General features: G+C 38.3%; 1 protein-coding gene across 1 annotated transcript in view; it reads right to left on the reverse strand.

The window, feature by feature from the left end:
- MTBP (MDM2 binding protein) overlaps positions 1 to 19,472 on the reverse strand; it is a 78,223-nt gene that overhangs the window by 47,490 nt on the left and 11,261 nt on the right. The window contains exons 9-13 of the mRNA XM_010846235.1: positions 18,443 to 18,560; positions 17,411 to 17,545; positions 15,764 to 15,858; positions 14,881 to 14,953; positions 11,614 to 11,731 (exon numbers count right to left, since the gene is read on the reverse strand). Of these exons, the coding sequence (XP_010844537.1) occupies positions 11,614 to 11,731; positions 14,881 to 14,953; positions 15,764 to 15,858; positions 17,411 to 17,545; positions 18,443 to 18,560 (539 nt within the window). The remainder of the gene's footprint in view (positions 1 to 11,613; positions 11,732 to 14,880; positions 14,954 to 15,763; positions 15,859 to 17,410; positions 17,546 to 18,442; positions 18,561 to 19,472) is intronic.

Consider the following 19,472-nt stretch of genomic DNA (forward strand, 5'->3'; position numbering starts at 1 on the left):
GCAAGAACACTGGAGTGGGTTGCCATTTCCTTCTCCGACGCATGAAAGTGAAGAGTGAAAGTGAAGTCGCTCAGTCATGTCTGACTCTCTGCGACCCCATGGACTGCAGCCTACCAGGCTCCTCCGGCCATGGGATTCTCCAGGCAAGAGTACTGGAGTGGGGTGCCATTGCCTTCTCCATTTCCTCTTAGTAGATTTTAAAATTTTTCCTTAGCAGAGTTGTTCAAAAAGGAGACAGGTGAATTTATTCAAAAAATTTAAATTTTGGTGAATTTATAGGTTTCTTTTAACAGATCTTCCTTTTGGTATATGTTTTCTCACAGAGGTTTTATACTTTTAGTGCTTGCATTTAGGCATATGTAATTTTACATATATAATTGCATATATGCGTGTAATTTTTGAGTCTCTATATATGAACATTCAATTATCCTGGTATGTGTTAAAAAGACCATCCTTTTCTCACTGGCATCCCTGTCTATTCTGCTCCACTGACACATGTGAGCTCTGTCTTGATTCTTACAGCTTTACAGTGAGTTGCAAATCAGGCGGTATAAATTCTCATAAGTTGCTCTTCCTTTTCAAAATTGTTTTAGCCATTCTAGATCTTTGTAATTTCCTGTAAATCTAGTATCATTTTGACAAATTCTATGAAAAGGCCTTCTGTAATTTCATTAGAGATTAGATTGAATCTATTCCCTGTAACTCAGATGGTAAAGAAACCGCCTGCAATGCAGGAGTCCTAGGTTTGATCCCTGGGTCGGGAAGATCCCCTGGAGAAGGGAAGTGCTACCCACTCCTGTATTCTGGCCTGGAGAATTCCATGGACAGAGGAGTCTGGCAGGCTACAGTCCATGGGGTCGCACAGAGGCGGACACGACTGAGGGACGAACACTACTGCACCACTGCTACCATCCATGTGTAGAGAAGGACCACCGTGATAAGACTGCGTTTCCTCAACTATGAACACGCTGTATCTCTCCATTCACTGTTCTCTTCTTTACATGCCCTCAGTGATGTTTTGTAGTTTGCAGTGTACAGGTCTTAGACTTTGTTAGATAGAGTCCCCTGGGTTTTATTCATTGATTTCTGGTCTAATTTCCTTCCTTCTCCTTAACTTGGATTTAGTATTCTAGCTTCCTGAGGTTAATGTCGACTTTAGATCTTCCTTCCATTCTAAGATATGCATTTAGAATCCTCTTAGAACTGCAATGAGGGGCTTTTCATATGTTTGTTTCTATTTTCATTCAGTTAAAATTATTTTTTTAATTTGACCTAGGGGCTATTTAGAAGTGTGCTTAAATTTTAGTTTCCAAATATTTAAAGTATTTCTCAGATTTCTTTCTGCTGTTGCTTTCTAATTTAATTCCATTGTAACTGGAGAAAACATTGTGTATTATTTTTATCCTTTTAAATTTACTGAGCCTTGTTTAATAGCCTAACAAATATATAGTCTACCCTGAAAGTCCCATCTGTGCTTGAAGAGAACAAGTATGCTGTTCCATGGTATGCTCAATAAAAGTTAATACAGTAAAGTTGGTTGACCGTTTTTACTACTGAATTTCTAGCACCTAGAATAATGCCCTGAACACAACGAGCACACAGTAATGTAAGTTCTGCTGACTGGAAGGGTACTTTGTCTTTGCCACTGAAATCTCTTTAAAAATCTTTATCCAAGTCCTTCACCTCTTCTCAAGGGCAAAAGTATTTATAAAATAAATTACACTGAGTCACCTTAACCTTGTCAGTTTCAGCTCACTATTTTGAAACACTTTTACCCCACTGACTGGAGTATGAAGAAAGCACAAGCTTCCTCAATGCAAAGTACTTTATTAGTCCTAATAATTTTTTTTTTGGCCGATTATCTTCAAAATGTTTCCTTTCAAAAGAATTCCAATTTTTAAAAAATGTGGCAAAAATAGAACTCAGGATGGTGAAATGATCACAGATGACCAGCAGAAAGATTTAGGTGGAAATTCTGACTTCACCCTGTGCCTTAGGCAAGTTTCCTGATTTCTCTGTACCTTAGCTTTTTCATTCTTTATATAAAATTAGGCAATGATCAACATCCAATTTTTTGACCATTTCATAAAACATCTCTGTGAACATATGGTGTACCAGGTTCTTTTCATTATACAACTGACTTTTTAATGCAAGTTTAAACACAGAGCCCTTTCTTCAGAAGGTAGTAGGGTTTAGTTCCTTGCATTTGTTTCCATAGTTCTTTTACATTTTTCCCAGTACCATAATACTCGAATATTTCAGCAAAAATCACTTTTAAAAATCATTCTTTTGCCATTCAATTTAAGCATATTTCAAATTGGGCACTGTCCTATTTGAGGTCAAATTGTATGAATTGCTGATATTTAACAATTTTTGACATACCACAGTTCAAACTAATACATATATGTATTATATACATCCCTTGATTTCTTACATTAAACCTGAAGAACTGATAAAACCCGGAGCACAAACTTTGGTTCACACTGCAGTTCATTCAAAGTCTTTCTTCACTTTTCCAGACAGCAGTTACTACTAATTGGAAATACAATCTATATTTCACTTAATATTTAACAATTATTTTTGAGTACCTATTAAGTGTCAGGACTTCCCTGGTAGCTCACAGGGTAAAACAATCTGTCTGCAGTGCAAGAGACCTGGGTTTCAACCCCTGGGTCCGGAAGCTCCGCTGGAGAAGAGAGCAGCTGCCCCCCAGCATCCCTGCTGGAGAATCCCACGGCCAGAGGAGCCTGGCAGCCACAGTGCATGGGGCCCATCAAGGGTCAGGCACTGTTCCAGGCTCTGAGAATAAAGCAACAAATAAAAGTAAAGAGTTCACCTTGTCTCTTCTCCATTCCAGCGAGAGAAATGAACACACATTAGGTATACTAGATGGCGGGAAGCACTAAGTAGGAAAACAGAGCTGGGACGATGAGAGGACATCAGGAGTGCAGTCCAGCTGCAGCTTTAGACAGGAGAGTGAAAATTAGGTCCTGAGCGAGAAAATGACTGTGGAGTAACAGTTTCCCCAAACTGAGAGACCTAGCCACTCTGGGTAAGAACTGAACCTGTGACCCCATCACCGTGTGAGCTCCCCAAGGGCGAGGTCTTTGTTCAATTTACTGCTGGTCCAGCATGTGAAACACACCTAGCACATTTGAGCTGCTCAGAAAAGTCTGCTGAAAACATAAGTATTTCATACATGTGCAAATACAGATACTTACATTCACACACCTGAACAGGTATTTGTACTACAAACTGTAGCAATAACAACCTTTGCACATGTTTTATTTATGTAATAGCTACTCGGGATTATTTCTAGTTGGTTACTACTAAATACAATGCTTTGTACATAGTATTTGTATAACTAAGTATTTTGTATAAGTATTTGTATAAATAGCACTTTGTATTTGTATAGGTAAGACTTATAGCTCTTTCTCCATATCTATTTTCTAAGTTATAGTGTAAATTCTAGAAGAGGAGAAGCCATGTCTGCCTTGCTCACCACCAATCCCCAGATTGTAGTACCATCCCTAATTCATAGTACCTACAAAGCACGAACAGAAAGGTATGATTGAATGAATAATTAACAAGATCATAAAAGTACAAAGTCAGGGAAGAATTTCAGCAAAGAGTACAAAGTGTAGCTTGGAGGAAAGGGAACATGGAAGGCACCATCAGAGAACAGCTGGGCAGGATTCAATAGGCTGTGGGGAGACAGAGTTTTGATTCAGAAGACTGATCTGACAGTTGATATCTTATCTGACAGTGAGAGAGGCTACTGGAAGGGGCACCACACAAAAGGGCTATGATGCTTCCCCATGGAAGAGGCATCAAGCGTATACTAGCTAAAATTCAGCTACTCTTTACAATGGAAGTTTTGTCTGTGGGATAACTTCCCCTCCAGGAAGTAAAATGGAACTTAATAATCAACTGTTCTTTTTGATTGTTTCTACTTCTAACATTAAAAAAAAAAAAAAAAATACTGTGAAGTGTCAGCTTAATCAGCCCTCAAGGATACAGCCTAATCAGTAATCAACAATCTGGCTTCAAAGATGGTCATGTGATAGATTTCTAATTATTTTTCAGAAATTACCAATATGAATCCCCAAATTTAAAGAGGGGATAAAGAAAAATCAAATCAAGCCAACTGATAAGGTATTTTCTTAGAGCTGCAATAAAAACTATGAAAAAGAAAAAAACAACTGAGAGTAAATTCTAAATCAAGAAATTATCTTAGAAACAATTACAAGAGGAAAAATAAATAAAGGGCTGTCCAGAATACACTCAAGTTTAGTTAAGAGACGTTAATGTTCAATCCATGTTAATAGCCTTCAGTTCAGTTCAGTCGTTCAGTCAAGTCCGACTCTTTGCGACCCCATGGACTGCAGCACACCAGGCCTCCCTGTCCATCACCAACTCCCGGACTTCACCCAAATTCATGTGTATCAAGTCACTGATGCCATCCAGCCATCTCATCCTCTGTTATCCCCTTCTCCTCCTGCCCCCAATCCCTCCCAGCATCAGGGTCTTTTCCAATGAGTCAACTCTTCTCATCAGGCGGCCAAAGTATTGGAGTTTCAGTCTCAGCATCAGTCCTTCCAATGAACACCCAGGACTGGTCTCCTTTAGGATGGACTGGTTGGATTTCCTTGCAGTCCAAGGGACTTGCAAGAGTCTTCTCCAGCACAACAGTTCAAAAGCATCAATTCTTTGGCGCTCAGCTTTCCTCACAGTCCAACTCTCACATCCATACATGACCACTGGAAAAACCATACCCTTGACTATGTTTTTTTTTTATGATTTAGGTATGACCTAAATTTTGACTTTTTATCATTTAGGTATGATCTAAATCAAATCCCTTATGATTATACAATAGAAGTGAGAAAGAGATTTAAGGGACAAGATCTGATAGAGTACCTGATGAACTATGGATGGAGGTTCATGACACTGTATAGGAGACAGGGATCAAGACCATCCCCATGGAAAAGAAATATAAAAAAGCAAAATGGCTGTCTGAGGAGGCCTTACAAATAGCTATGAAAAGAAGAGCAGGGAAAAGCAAACAAGAAAAGGAAAGATATTCCCATTTGAATGCAGAGTCCAAAGAACAGCAAGGAGAGATAAGAAAGCCTTCCTCAGCGATCAATGCAAAGAAACAGAGGAAAACAATAGAATGGGAAAGACTAGAGATCTCTTCAAGAAAATTAGAGATACCAAGGGAAGATTTCATGCAAAGATGGGCTCGATAAAGGACTGAAATGGTATGGACCTAACTGAAGCAGAAGATATTAAGAAGAGGTGGCCAGAATACACAGAAGAACTGTACAAAAAAGATTTTCACGACCCAGATATTCACGATGCTGTTATCATTCACCTAGAGCCAGACATCCTGGAATGTGAGGTCAAGTGGGCCTTAGAAAGCATCACTACGAACAAAGCTAGTAGAGGTGATGGAATTCTAGTTGAGCTATTTCAAATCCTGAAAGATGATGCTGTGAAAGTGCTGCACTCAATACGCCAGCAAATTTGGAACACTCAGCAGTGGCCACAGGACTGGAAAAGGTCAGATTTCATTCCAATCCCAAAGAAAGGCAATGCCAAAGAATGCTCAAACTACCACACAACTGCACTCATCTCACACGCTAGTAAAGTAATGCTCAAAATTCTTCAAGCCAGGCTTCAGCAATATGTGAACCGTGAACTTCCAGATGTTCAAGCTGGTTTTAGAAAAGGCAGAGGAACCAGAGATCAAACTGCCAACATCCGCTGGTTCATCGAAAAAGCAAGAGAGTTCCAGAAAAACATCTATTTCTGCTTTATTGAGTATGCCAAAGCCTTTGACTGTGTGGATCACAATAAACTGTGGAAAATTCTTCAAGAGATGGGAATACCAGACCACCTGACCTGCCTCTTGAGAAATCTGTATGCAGGTCAGGAAGCAACAGTTAGAACTGGACATGGAACAACAGACTGGTTCCAAATAGGAAAAGGAGTACATCAAGGCTGTAGGCACCGTGCTTATTTAACTTATATGCAGAGTACATCATGAGAAACGCTGGGCTGGAAGAAGCATGAGCTGGAATCAAGATTGCCCAGAGAAATATCAGTTAACCTCAGACATGCAGATGACACCACCCTTACGGCAGAAAGTGAAGAAGAACTAAAGAGCTTCTTGATGAAAGTAAAAGAGGAGAGTGAAAAAGTTGGTTTAAAGCTCAACATTCAGAAAACGAAGATCATGGCATCTGGTCCCATCACTTCATGGGAAATAGATGGTGAAACAGTGTCAGACTTTATTTTGGGGGGCTCCAAAATCACTGCAGATGGTGATTGCAGCCATGAAATTAAAAGATACTTACTCCTTGGAAGGAAAGTTATGACCAACCTAGAGAGCATATTAAAAAAGTTATGACCAACCTAGAGAGCATATTAAAAAGCAGAGATATTACTTTGCCAACAAAGGTCCGTCTGGTCAAGGCTATGGTTAATAGCCTTAAATATAGATAATAGTGAGAAACCGATAAATACTATACTATCCCATCATTTCATGTAGTAAGGTGAAACTGACTCTTCTGCCATCCAGTAAGTCTATTTCTGACTTTGTTTTAGCATCCGCCAAAATCACCAGGTATACACATATTCCCTGTGAGCTGAGAAGGGTTACAGTTGAATTTATTCATGAGCTAGTTCAATGCAATAAGCTACATTAACAATGTCTGTTCCTCAAAGAAGCCCTCTTGTAAGGCTCTGTGAGGTCGTACACACTGGAAGTATCCTCCACTTCACTTTCACCCTGCCAGCTAAAGGGATTTAAAATAATTTTTCAAAGTGCCTGCCTCATTTGGCTATAAATTTCACAAAGAAGAGGACCATGCCTCTGTTTCCTCAAGTGTAAGAACCTCGCTGGACTCCCCATTATTTCTCACACCTTGCACCATATTCTATATCATGTCATAAATTGTATTTCAATATTGATGTTAATGCCTATAATTTTTTCCAGTTTTCCAACAACCGTTTCCTCCACTATGCCTTAAATTCAGGTATTTCTAAAGGTTCTTGTTCTCATCACGCTGTGTTTCTTTCCAACCACGCCTACAGTTTCCACTGCTACCTTCACTCATCTGTGCAGGGCTGTGACATCAGTGGCGTCCCAGGATTCAGACCCTGATAGCCACCTCCCTCTTGAATCTGGCCCATGTTGAGAGTAGCTTTAAATAATAGAACACAGCAGAAGTAACACTTGGCCAGTTCCGGGAAGAAGCCTTAAAAAGTCCCAGCAGCCTCAATTTTGTATATCTTGGAATCTTGAGTTGTCATGTAAAAACCTTAGCTCTCTGCTATGGAGATCACAGGAAGAAAGCACGTGGCAAGGAAAAGGCACTGACAGCACATGGAGAAGTGCCCCTCCTCCTGTGCCCATCTGAGGCCAACCCGCAAACAAGCCACCAGCTCAGTGACGCCACAGCTCAATCCGTGAGCGCTGGTGAGACGGGCAGGAGAGCTGCCCAGGTGAACCCTGCTCCAACTATGAGCAAGTCAACTGTCTGCTCTTTGCAGCAAGTCACTTAGGGTGATGTTCTGTTTGAGTCTGGGAATTCTCCAGGTCAGAATACTGGAGTGGGTTGCCTTTCTCCAGGGGACAATTTTCAACCCAGGGATCAAACCCAGGTCTCCTGCAGGAGACCTGGGGAAGGTCTCTTGAAAACAGAAGGAAAGTCAAGAGATACCTGGAGTAACAGGCAAATTTGGAGTGTCTCCAATGCAAGTTTGGCACTGGAGTACAAAATGAAGCAAGGCAAAGGCTAACAGAGTTTGCCCAAGAGAACATACTGGTCATAGCAAACACACTCTTCCAATAACACAAGAGAAGACTCTATACATGGACATCACCAGATGATCAGTATCAAAATCAGATTAATTATATTCTTTGGAGCCAAAGATGGAGAAGCTCTATACATTCAGCAAAAACAAGGGAGCTGACTGTGGCTCAGACCATGAACTCCTTATTGCCAAACTCAGACTGAAATTGAAGAAAGTAGGGAAAGCCACTGGACCATTCACATATGACCTAAATCAAATCCCTTACGATTATACAGTGGAAGTGACAAATAGATTCAAGGGGTTAGATCTAATAGACAGAGAGCCTGAAGACCTATGGACGGAGGTTTGTGACATTGTACACGAGACAGGGATCAAGACCATCCCCAGGAAAAAGAAATGGAAAAAGGCAAAATGGTAGTCTGAGGAAGCCTTACAAATAGCTGAGAAAGGAAGAGAAGTTAAAGGCAAAGGACAAAAGGAAAGATATACTCATTTGAATGCAGAATTCCAAAAAATAGCAAGGAGAGATAAGAAAGCCTTCCTCAGTGATCAATGCAAAGAAATAGAGGAAAACAATAAAATGGGGAAGACTAGAGATCTCAAGAAAATTCAACATACCAAGGGAACATTTCATGCAAAGATGGGCTCAATAAAGGATGGAAATGGTATGGACCTAACAGAAGCAGAAGATATTAAGAAGAGGTGGCAACAATACACAGAAGAACTATACAAAAAAGATTTTCATGACTCAGATAACTACGATGGTGTGATCACTCACCTAGAGCCAGACATCCTAGAGTCTGAAGTAAAGTGGGCTTTAGGAAGCATCACTACAAACAAAGCTAGTGGAGGTGATGGAATTCCAGTTGAGCTATTTCAAGTCCTAAAAGACGAAGTTGTGAAAGTGCTGCACTCAATATGCCAGCAAATTTGGAACACTCAGCAGTGGCCACAGGACTGGGAAAGGTCAGTTTTCATTCCAATCCCCAAGAAAGGAAACTCCAAAGAATGCTCAACTACGCACAATTGCACTCATCTCACACGCTAATAAAGTAATGCTAAAATTCTCCAAGCCAGGCTTTAACACTACATGAACTTCCAGGTATTCAAGCTGGATTTAGAAAAAGCAGAGGAACCAGAGATCAAACTGCCAACATTCGTTGGATCATGGAAAAAGCAAGAGAGTCCCAGAAAAACATCTACTTCTGCTTTATTGACTACACCAAAACCTTTGACTGTGGGGATCACAACAAACTGTGGAAAATTCTTGAACAGATGAGAATACCATACCACCTTACCTGCCTCTTGAGAAACCTGTATGCAGGTCAGGAAGCAACAGTTTAGAACTGGACATGGAACAACAACAGACTGGTTCCAAATCGGGAAAGGAGTATGTCAAGGCTGTATACTGTCACCCCGCTTATTTAACTTATATGCAGAGTACATCATGAGAAACGCTGGGCTGGATGAAGCACAAGCTGGAATCAAGATTGCCGGGAGAAATATCAATAACCTCAGATATGCAGATGACACCACCCTTATGGCAGAAAGTGAAGAGGAACTAAAGAGCCTCTTGATGAAGGTGAAAGAGGAGAGTGAAAAAGTTGGCTTAAAGCTCAACATTCAGAAAATGAAGATCATGGCATCTGGTCCCATCACTTCATGGCAAATAGATGGGGAAACAGTGTAAACAGTGGCTGACTTTATTTTTCTGGGCTCCAAAATCACGGCAGATGGTGACGGCAGCCATGAAATTAGAAGATGCTTACTCCTTGGAAGGAAAGTTATGACCAACCTAGACAGCATACTAAAAAGCAGAGACATTACTCTTCCAACAAAGGTCCGTCTATTCAAAGCTATGGTTTTTCCAGTAGTCGTGTATGGATGTAAGAGTTGGATTATAAAGAAAGCTGAGCACCAAAGAATTGATGCTTTTGAACTGTAGTGTTGGAGAAGACTCTTGAGAGTTCCTTGGACTGCAAGGATATCCAACCAGTCCATCCTAAAGGAGATCAGTCCTGAATATTCATTGGAAGGACTGAGTGATGCTGAAGCTGAAACTCTAATACTTTGGCCACCTGATGGGAAGAACTGACTCACTGAGAAAGACCCTGATGCTGGGAAAGACCGAGGGCAGGAGGAGAGGGGGATGACAGAGGATGAGATGGTTGGATGGCATCACCGACTCAAGGGACATGAGTTTGAGCAAGCTCCAGGTGTTGGTGATCGACAGGGAAGCCTGGCACGCTACAGTCCATGGGGTCACAAAGAGTCGGACATGACTGAGTGACTGAACTCAACTGAAGTAGGGTGACTTTTAAGATAGGTAAACAAAACAGCTGGTAAGCTAAACTCTAAATCTCCTGCTCTGATGACTCACTGAGATATACATCTAAAACTTTAAACTCTAGCTTTAACTTTCTACATAAATACTAGGTGCATTTCAAATTCAACATTTGCTAACATGTGTTTCAATATCTCACCTATAAAGTACTGGGGAAGCCACTGATTGTAAAACTGTATTCCTTGGCATTCTAGGGCTCTACAGTATCTCTGCAGCTTTCCCGGTCAATAATCTGCCTGCAATACGGGAGAGGTAGAAGACGCAGGCTCAGTCCCTGGGTCGGGAAGATCCCCCTGGAGGAGGAAAAGGCAAGCCATCCAGTATTCTTGCCTGGAGAATTCCAAGGACAGAGGAGCCTGGCGGGCTACCGTCCATGGGGGCACAAAGAGTTGGACACAGCTGAGCACGAGCACTTGACTTGAGAGCATGTCCAGAGATTACAGCAGGGCAGACACGCGTCTGCAGTCCTACCACAGCATGGGGCACAACAGCGAACCATAAGCGCAGAATTAAATTAAACGAAAGAAAGAAGTGAAAGTCGCTCAGTCGTGTCCAAGTCTTGGCAACCCCATGGACTGTATAGTCCATGGAAATCTCCAGGCCAGAATACTGGAGTGGGCAGCCTTTCCCTCCTCCAGGGGATCTTCCCTACCCAGGGACTGAACCCAGGGCTCCCACATTGCAGGCGGATTCTTTACCAGCTGAGCCACAAGGCACAGTCCACAAGCACTGTCCAATTGGAACAGACACTGGCGAAGAGTACAGAGGAACACACTTTGGTGATGTGACTTTGGACAAGTCACTTTAACATCTGACCCACCATTACTTCATGAAATATTAGTTTGGATTTAAATAATCTGAATTTATAATAGAAACTAATGACATCTTGAATGTAACAGATTATTAGAGGCCTGGGTTCAAATCCTTGGAGAAGTTAACAGAGCTATTAACTGGAAGAGACAGGATTTGAAACAAGATTCTGCCAATTAATAGCTCTGTAATTTCTCCAAGCCCCAATTTTCCGTATCTGTTAAATGGGTATAAATGCAATTTCATAAAGTTATTATAAAATTTAAATGAATCAAGATTTCTAAAGTACCTAGAATAGTGCACAGCATATAAAAAGTTGTTAAATAGATTCTATTAATTTTGTCAGAAAATTGTAACCACAAGTTTATTTCCTGAAATGGCTCTAAGAAACCCATGTTCAATATAATTAGCTATCTAATTAACCAAGATTTCTGTCTTTTGAACACTGATATTTTACGAATGAATTAAGGTTGTTGTATGTATGTTGCAGTAGGTTGTTAGATAAAAAAAAAATCTTAATATGATACAGGTCTTTCTTAATTAGTAGTAATAACATTTTCTCATGAAGAAGTGTTATCTCTATTTCAGATTTGATATGTACATTATTTACGTTACACCATGAAAACTGGACTGCTTACCAGTGATTGTCCTAGGCTTTCTAGCCATGTATTCCTTCCATCTTCTTGAACTGAGCTGGCTGGGAGGAGGAGTAAGTATGCTGCCAATGGTACACGGCAATACAAAAAGAGCGCCAGCCTGGATAAAACAGAACATACTTTTAGTGACTGCACACAGAAAGCAACTTTAAAACAGTATCACCTGACAATTCTCTACTCACATTTCATCGACATAACACACCTTTAATAACACTCTCTCCCCAAAATTTCACTATAAAATCTAAAAAAACAAAAACCCAAAACACAGCCTCACCTCTACCAAAAAAGTAAAAGCCAAAAAACATAGAAAGGTATTCAGCTATAGGTATTCCTTTTCCTTCCACTGAGTCATATATCTGAAAACCATATTTACAATATTTGATTTAAGTTCAGGTTGTGGGTATAATTTCTTTGTCTATCTGCAAATCAATGCTGCTAAGTCACTTCAATTGTATCCAACTCTGTGCAACCCCATAGACGACAGCCCACCAGGCTCCCCCGTCCCTGGGATTCTCCAGGCAAGAACACCGGAGTGGGTTGCCATTTCCTTCTCCAATGCTTGAAAGTGAAAAGTGAAAGTGAAGTCGCTCAGTCGTGTCTGACTTTTAGCAACCCCATGGACTGCAGCCCACCAGGCTCCATGGGATTTTCCAGGCAAGAGTACTGGAGTGGGGTGCCATTGCCTTCTCCGGCAAATCAATGAGAGGCCACAAATTCTATCTGTCCTCAAAAGATTCTGGTCACACTAAGCCATAATTTTATAACTTTGAGTCTAAATGGATTATTGTTCTGGCTTCAAAATTAGAATCAAAAGGCAATTTCATAACTTCTGTTCCTAGATATCAGAGACTTAATGCTAACAGATATAAAATTCAGAGAAACCATGAATCTATGCCAGAAAACATACAGCAGTGTCCAACTGATTTATGAGCAAGCTCAACTTAGTCATCCTCATATTCCCATGGCTGGGTTCACAGATGTTCATTAAATATTTGTTCCCCCAAACCCAACATAACATATTTAGGTAAATTCTCAATTTGATTAAGCACTGAACAATACAAATTGCAACCCTGAAAGCTGCACTTTGCCTGTTATTTTAGAAATGTAAGCTACAAAATCAGCACATCTCGATATATACATTTTTTTTTTTTTTTAATTTGGGGGAAATTTAGGCACAAGGCATCTCAAATCTAAAGCAAAGTCACTTTTAATTGTCTTTTGTAGACAGATGGGTTACACGAGATATGTGATACAAAGTTAATTAACACTTTTTGCTGCTATTTATTATTTTTCCTTACGTATTCTTAACAGTTGTAAAAATAAGTCTACCGGGGCAAAGTAAGGAAGGTAAAATTAAATATTCTTACTTTATTATTATAGCCATAATCTTTTTAAGTCAAGTATATTCCACATACTCAAGATTAGACATTAAAATAAAAATATTTAGGAAAATAATCATTAATTCTAAAAGATATATGTTTAATTTTCTAAACATTAAGTCCTAGTTCTTCCTCCTTGCATTAAGAAGACTTCTTAGCCCAAAATGCATGACAAGACCATCTGGCCCAAAGGGCAGACAAAGCTGTAATGTTAGTATGCCAGATCAGAGTCCAGTTATAGTTTAACAATTATATGACCGTTAAAATTATAGTTACAGCTTAACAATGTAGAGATGCTAAACACAGTTCAAAGCATAACTTATACCCTGGTATAAATATCCTGATCCACCATCCAGATAAATAACCACATTTCTGAAACAGCCTATTTTTGATTATACATTTACTACAAAATGAAAATAAACATCTCTAAATCACATACGCTATAATTTCCTACAAAATAAATGTATGTCAATAGTTTACACTATACTGACAACAAACTTGGATCCTGATAAGCCGTGCTCACTCCTACACTAATCCTTAGATAGACTCTGAGAGACCTGAGAATGATGCTTTTAGTTTCACCTTCTATTTCAAAATTTAAGACAACGTTTCAAACCCCTTTCAAGGGGCAAACACCAAACAAGCAGGCACTAATATGACAATCATCATTTTAGCCTTATAAATTCTCCTCTTTAACAAAAATGTTCCTGCCCATATGATTAATAGATATTATGATTCCCTAACAATTTTATCTTGCCTTTTTCTAATCTAGTAAGTATTCCTCTAAAAGGGTTTTATTTTTATTCTGGGGATAATCAAACATCCTTTTTAAGCTCAGAAGTCGACTTAGGATCACATAAATCACTAGAATTTCAGCACTATGATAGCTTCCCAAGGAGGGACCTTGTCCACTTTCTCTCCAGCGCCTGCAACAAGCAAATGGCAGGCAGTCCAAAAAAAAAGAATAAATAAATGAAAACCATGGTATAAAGCACTAGGATTATTTCAAGCAATGAGCATCCAGTTTAAAATTTTCTTTCAAAAAATGTAGAAGACTAATTTTAACCCAATGTAAAAGGACAATGAACTGTTTCACATTTACAGATCTATCAGCCAAATTACATAATCTGTTTCCAAAAATTATCCCTTTTGCTGCTTTAAAGTAGGAACATATATTTAAAGATCCAATATTTGTCCTTGACTGATAAAGTACAGTCCACTATTCTATAGTCATTGCCCAAGAAACAATAAAAATGACAATCTAATACAACAAATTTAAAATAAAACAACTGAAAATATGACATGAATAGATACCAACAGTTTAGCTGTCTTCTAGGATTGGTCTTGCCTATCTTCAATAGATGGATTAATAATTACTTTATACCTGCACCAAATTACAGGTATATGCTTGATTTTGACTTGAAACATTATCTATAAAACTAAGGACTAAAGATTTCATTGTAACTTCAAAAAGAGGGTATCTAGAGCTTTATACGTTTCGGGAAAATGTTTCACTTAAGTGTGTCTATCATCTGGGCCATATAAGTATCTTGCCACAGAACTGAAATCACATGTGAAAGGAGTAGGTTAACAAAAATCTAACATAGCCTAAAACTTTAAAGCAATTACCAATCATGAAGCTTATTTTTGAAAATCTCTTCTAAAAAAACAAAAATCACTTCCTGTCTGCAGTGGACTCAAGTTATAAAGTCCAAAATATTTTAATATGAATTAGGACCAAAACAATGTGTTATGTGAAAGAAACCAAATCATCACACAAAGACAGATTAAAAAAACATATATTCCCTTTTCTCACACATCTGTAAATACTGAGTTTAAAACAAAACAAACAAAACCCCACTTTCTATACCTCGCCACACAGGGAAGAAATCTGCTCCAACAGCAACCTGGAGGTCTGCTTGGTACTGTTTTTTGTCAATCCCCTGTACTAAGGAGTTAAAGAAATGACGGAATGGTTAGCTATCAAATAATTTAACTTCCTAAAATAAGTTTGATCCTCCAACTCATAGGATGTTTAAATTCATTTATCAAAAATTTTAAACTGCAGGAACTCAGAATTACTCCTCTCCTTAAGGACAATTATTTTTCTGATTCTGAATATACACCAAGAAGTAGGGATACTGCAAACTATTAGAACCAGAAATTTTAAAAACTGGAGTTTCTGAATAAAAATTCAAGAACACTGTATGTACTAGTGTTTCATTTCCAATCAACAACAAATTCTTTTTATACAAAATATTGTTATTAGGTATATTCTTAAAACGTCTTAAGATATATTTTCTTTAAAAAGATTCTAAAAACGCTGAATATTTGCAGACAAATGTGATGGCATTCATGTTTACTCAGGTATTTAAAACAACACAGTAGAACAGCACTTTTATCTATCCTGTCAATGTCAAGAGAAACATCTGAACCTTCTGATAGTATATAAATTATTTTGTTTTTCTTCATAGATTCCTAACATTTTTCCCTCTTCCCTACCCCACAAATGAGTGATAATTTCAGGAAGTCTTCTGCCTATCCTAAAGGCGTAAATATACTACCTGAAGGAAGATTCTTTTCTGCAAGTTGTAGAACTTCTCTTAAAACAATGGCAATGAAAGGTATACTGATATTATAAAAAAAAGAAACACAAAAGTAGGGCCAAATATTTAAATGTGGTAGTACCAGGAAAAAACTCTACTTGACACAGAAAATGTGACCTATGATGAACATGTAAATGAAAAGGATACAACTCAAATTCAATGTCTGACATATAGCAGGAGGGTAGATCTGATAATTTTATCATCTGCACAAATTCTAAAGCAGGGCCATAATAATGAAAAACCTAAAAAAGAAAATAAAATTATGTAAGTTTTTAAATACCAGAAATAAAATGAAAGTGAACAAATTAGTGATCAGGTTTTAAACCTTTAAAATTGGTCTTAAAAAGACAGTATTTATACCCTATGCAAGCCAAGCACTTCATTCTCTATAACAGAAAAGAATTTCTTCCATTCCAATTCTAGCTTTCAGAGTGGAGAGATAAACATGGAGATTTCCTAGAAAGGAAAGTTTCTAGAAAGAGTTTACAGGAAGAAGTCTAAAAAGAGGTAAGCAACAGAGGACAAGAGTTCTCAACTTATCCTGTTTATCTCTAGCTAGACAGACAGATACGCCAGGAGGCTAGGTTACTGAAGTGGGTCTGAAAAACTGAGAAAGAAAAAGAAAAGACACACCAGAATGGACTCTGACTGGTATGCTGAGATTAAAAAAAAAAAAAAATCCTTGGAGAAAATACCAAAGTAATTAAAGAAAGAACTAGTGAAACCAAGATGCTAATTAACAAAGCAAGCTCCACTCGAAGAAGTAAGATTAAGGATTTCTTTGGATAGTCTAAAACTAAACTAAGAGTGAGCTAGTGAAGAGGGTATCTCCAAGGCTGGGGTTAGCGTACTTAATAGGAAGCGCAAAGAAAAGCAAAAACATCTTCAAACAATACAAAATTTTAAACTTGCAGAAATCTGAGTAATTTTACCATATGTGATTATGTATATGTATGTGTGTGTATACACAAAAATACACAACACATATATAAAGATCTGTATACTCAAGGGTATGGTTTTTTCAGTAGTCATATGTAGATATGAGAGGTGGGTCATAAAGAAAGCTGAGCGCCAAAATATTGATGCTTTTGAACTGTGGTGTTGGAGGAGACTCTTGAGAGTCCCTTGGACAGCAAAAAGATCAAACCAGTCAATCCTAAAGGAAATCAATTTGAAATATTCATCAGAAGGACTGATGCTGAAGCTTCAATACTTTGGCCACCTGATGCAAAGAGCTGACTCATTAGAAAAGGCCCCGATGCTGGCAAAGACTGAAGGCAGAAGGGGGCGACAGAGGGTGAGATGGTTGGAGGCAACACCAACTCAACTGACACGAGTTCGAGCAAGTTCTGGGACTGGTGACAGACAGGGAAGCCTGGTGTGCTGCAGTCCATGGGGTCACAGAGCTGGACATGACTGAGTGCCTGAACTGATGCATACGTTTATGTGTGTGAACACAGAGACAGAGAGATCAAAGCCTGTTCTCTTTCCACTGTGTCATGCTCCCTTCAAACTGAATCCTAGAGAGCTCACATGGTAAAGTTCAAACCTGAAGTGGTTTCAGGCCTATACTGACCTAACATTAGGATCATTTCATTTTGAAAAGAATCTAAAACAGTGATAGTTTTGCCATCATTCAATGCTGATAACACAGTATAATTTAAGAACAATTATAATAAAAGTTGTGTGAGTGAGCACACTTAAGCACATATATTAGCTAAGTTAACTGAAGATTCAAATGTATCTTATAACAATATTTATGAATGGAAGATTGCAAAAACAAACACAGATTACCTTTGGCAAAATATCTTTATCCTTCGATGGTATTATCTTTTTGTCAAGAAAGTAAGGTTTTAAATTAGATGTACTAAAATTCTTAGGTGTGACTCCCTTTAAACAAAATTCAGGAAAACTAATTTCACTTCCAAACTGAAAAGAAAGAGAGCACAGTTACAGGCATCATGAATTAAGTTACGAAGATTAATGCATCTTATTGCAACATAAAAGTTGAGAGAAAAACCATATGTAAATTCATTTTTGATTCCTCGGCTCAAAATGCAATTCTTCCATTTATGTATACATCATTCGTATTTCAACTTACACATGAATTTTTCATGAAATGCTCTCCTTGGCCTTTCACTAGCCCACAAGAGTATATTAAGCCCATTCTCTGGAACCACAGGGGCGTCCTTGATGGTTCAAATGGTTAAGAATCTGCCTGCAGTGCAGGAGACTGGGGTTCGATCCCTGGGTTATTAGGAAGATCCCCTGGAGAAAGGAATGGCAACCCACTCCAGTATTCTCGCCTAGAGAATCCCATGGACAGAGGTGCCTGGCGGGCTACAGTCCATGGAGTCCCAGAGAACTGGATACAACTGAGCAACTAAGCATAATAGACTGAAATACATCAAATACCAGAAATACTTATTTCAACGTGGATACAACTTACATGCAATGAAATAAAGCAGCTTGGACAAACATGAACTCAACTAATGTTAAAAGCTATGTTTTAAAATAATGTTACATTCTAGAATTGCAGTGCCCAAAACAATCGTAGAGACTATTTAAATGTAAATAAAGTGAAAAATTCAGTTCTGTGTTTGAAGTAATCACATAGAAAGTTCTAGTAGCAACATGAAGCCAGGGGGCTATTGTACAAGTATAAATTCAGAACGTTTCTATTAATGAAGAAGTTCTATTGAGGTAAGTGTTTTTCCAGGACATCTTCAAATGGTACGTTTTCACTAGGATTCATTAATATTATCTGTGTTGTAAATAAAGTTGAAAGGCCTGCTTTGTAAACTGTGATAACAGAAATCCACTTACCTTCCTCTCCCATATCTGAATCTTTCCCCTCCATAGCTCCTTTGAATCAATAGCATTTCTGAGATCTTCAAAAGATACAATATTAGCAGAAAGGTATTCTGCAATTTTCTGATAATTTCTATAAATAAAAAGTTCATGATAATTCAATACAGGCTTTTAAATTTGACTTAGATTTAATGGTTATAGTTAACTACAAGCTAAATAAGCAAAATGTAAAGGTTATATTTCTGCTTTTATCTACTAATATAGAACATTCATTAAATCAGTCTCTGGAGAGGTTTCCAGCATATGTTCATTTAATCTCAACATCACCATCAATTATGAATAATCATCCTTAATGCCATAGATGAATAGATTTTCCTATTGTTATTTACTGGCTTTAACATGTCAGATACACACATATGTACACACATATACAGACAGAAAGAATTAAATTCTTATCTTCAAAAGAACTGCTTTCCTAAACTGTTCCCACAGCAGTTCTGTATGAAATTCCTTAATAGCACTGACAGATTGTCCTGACTATATGCATTCCAGTTCCTCCCTGTATTTCAATGAAAAAGACCAAATCTCACTTTTGTAATTCCCCAGTATACACTGCTGTGCTTAGCATAGTGACAGTGGTCAATAGACAGCTGCTGAATGAAGAAAATCATGAAGTCAGCAAATCCAACACCTATTTAAGGATCAAAACTGTAATACACAGTTGATCCTTACTCAGGTGTCTAAGACACAACAGTATATGTTTATTTCTACATTGCACATAAAACAAAAAAAAACCATGACGTTATAAATCCAGTGTATCCATACACCCATGGCATTTATCACGGTGCTCACTGGACAATACAAACCTATTTAAAAATACACAATGTGTTTGGAGAATAATGCTCAATAACGGTTCAAAAACAGTATCCATAATATTTACTAAAAACCTAAAACTTCTGAGAAATATAAAGAATGAAATAAGGAAAATCTAAGTTCTTCTCAATGAAAAAAATTTCTAACTGCAGTGGGACATATTGGGTTGGTC

This window comes from Bison bison, unplaced genomic scaffold (assembly GCF_000754665.1).
Source record: "Bison bison bison isolate TAMUID 2011002044 unplaced genomic scaffold, Bison_UMD1.0 scf7180017864233, whole genome shotgun sequence".
NCBI classification, from domain to species: domain Eukaryota; kingdom Metazoa; phylum Chordata; class Mammalia; order Artiodactyla; family Bovidae; genus Bison; species Bison bison.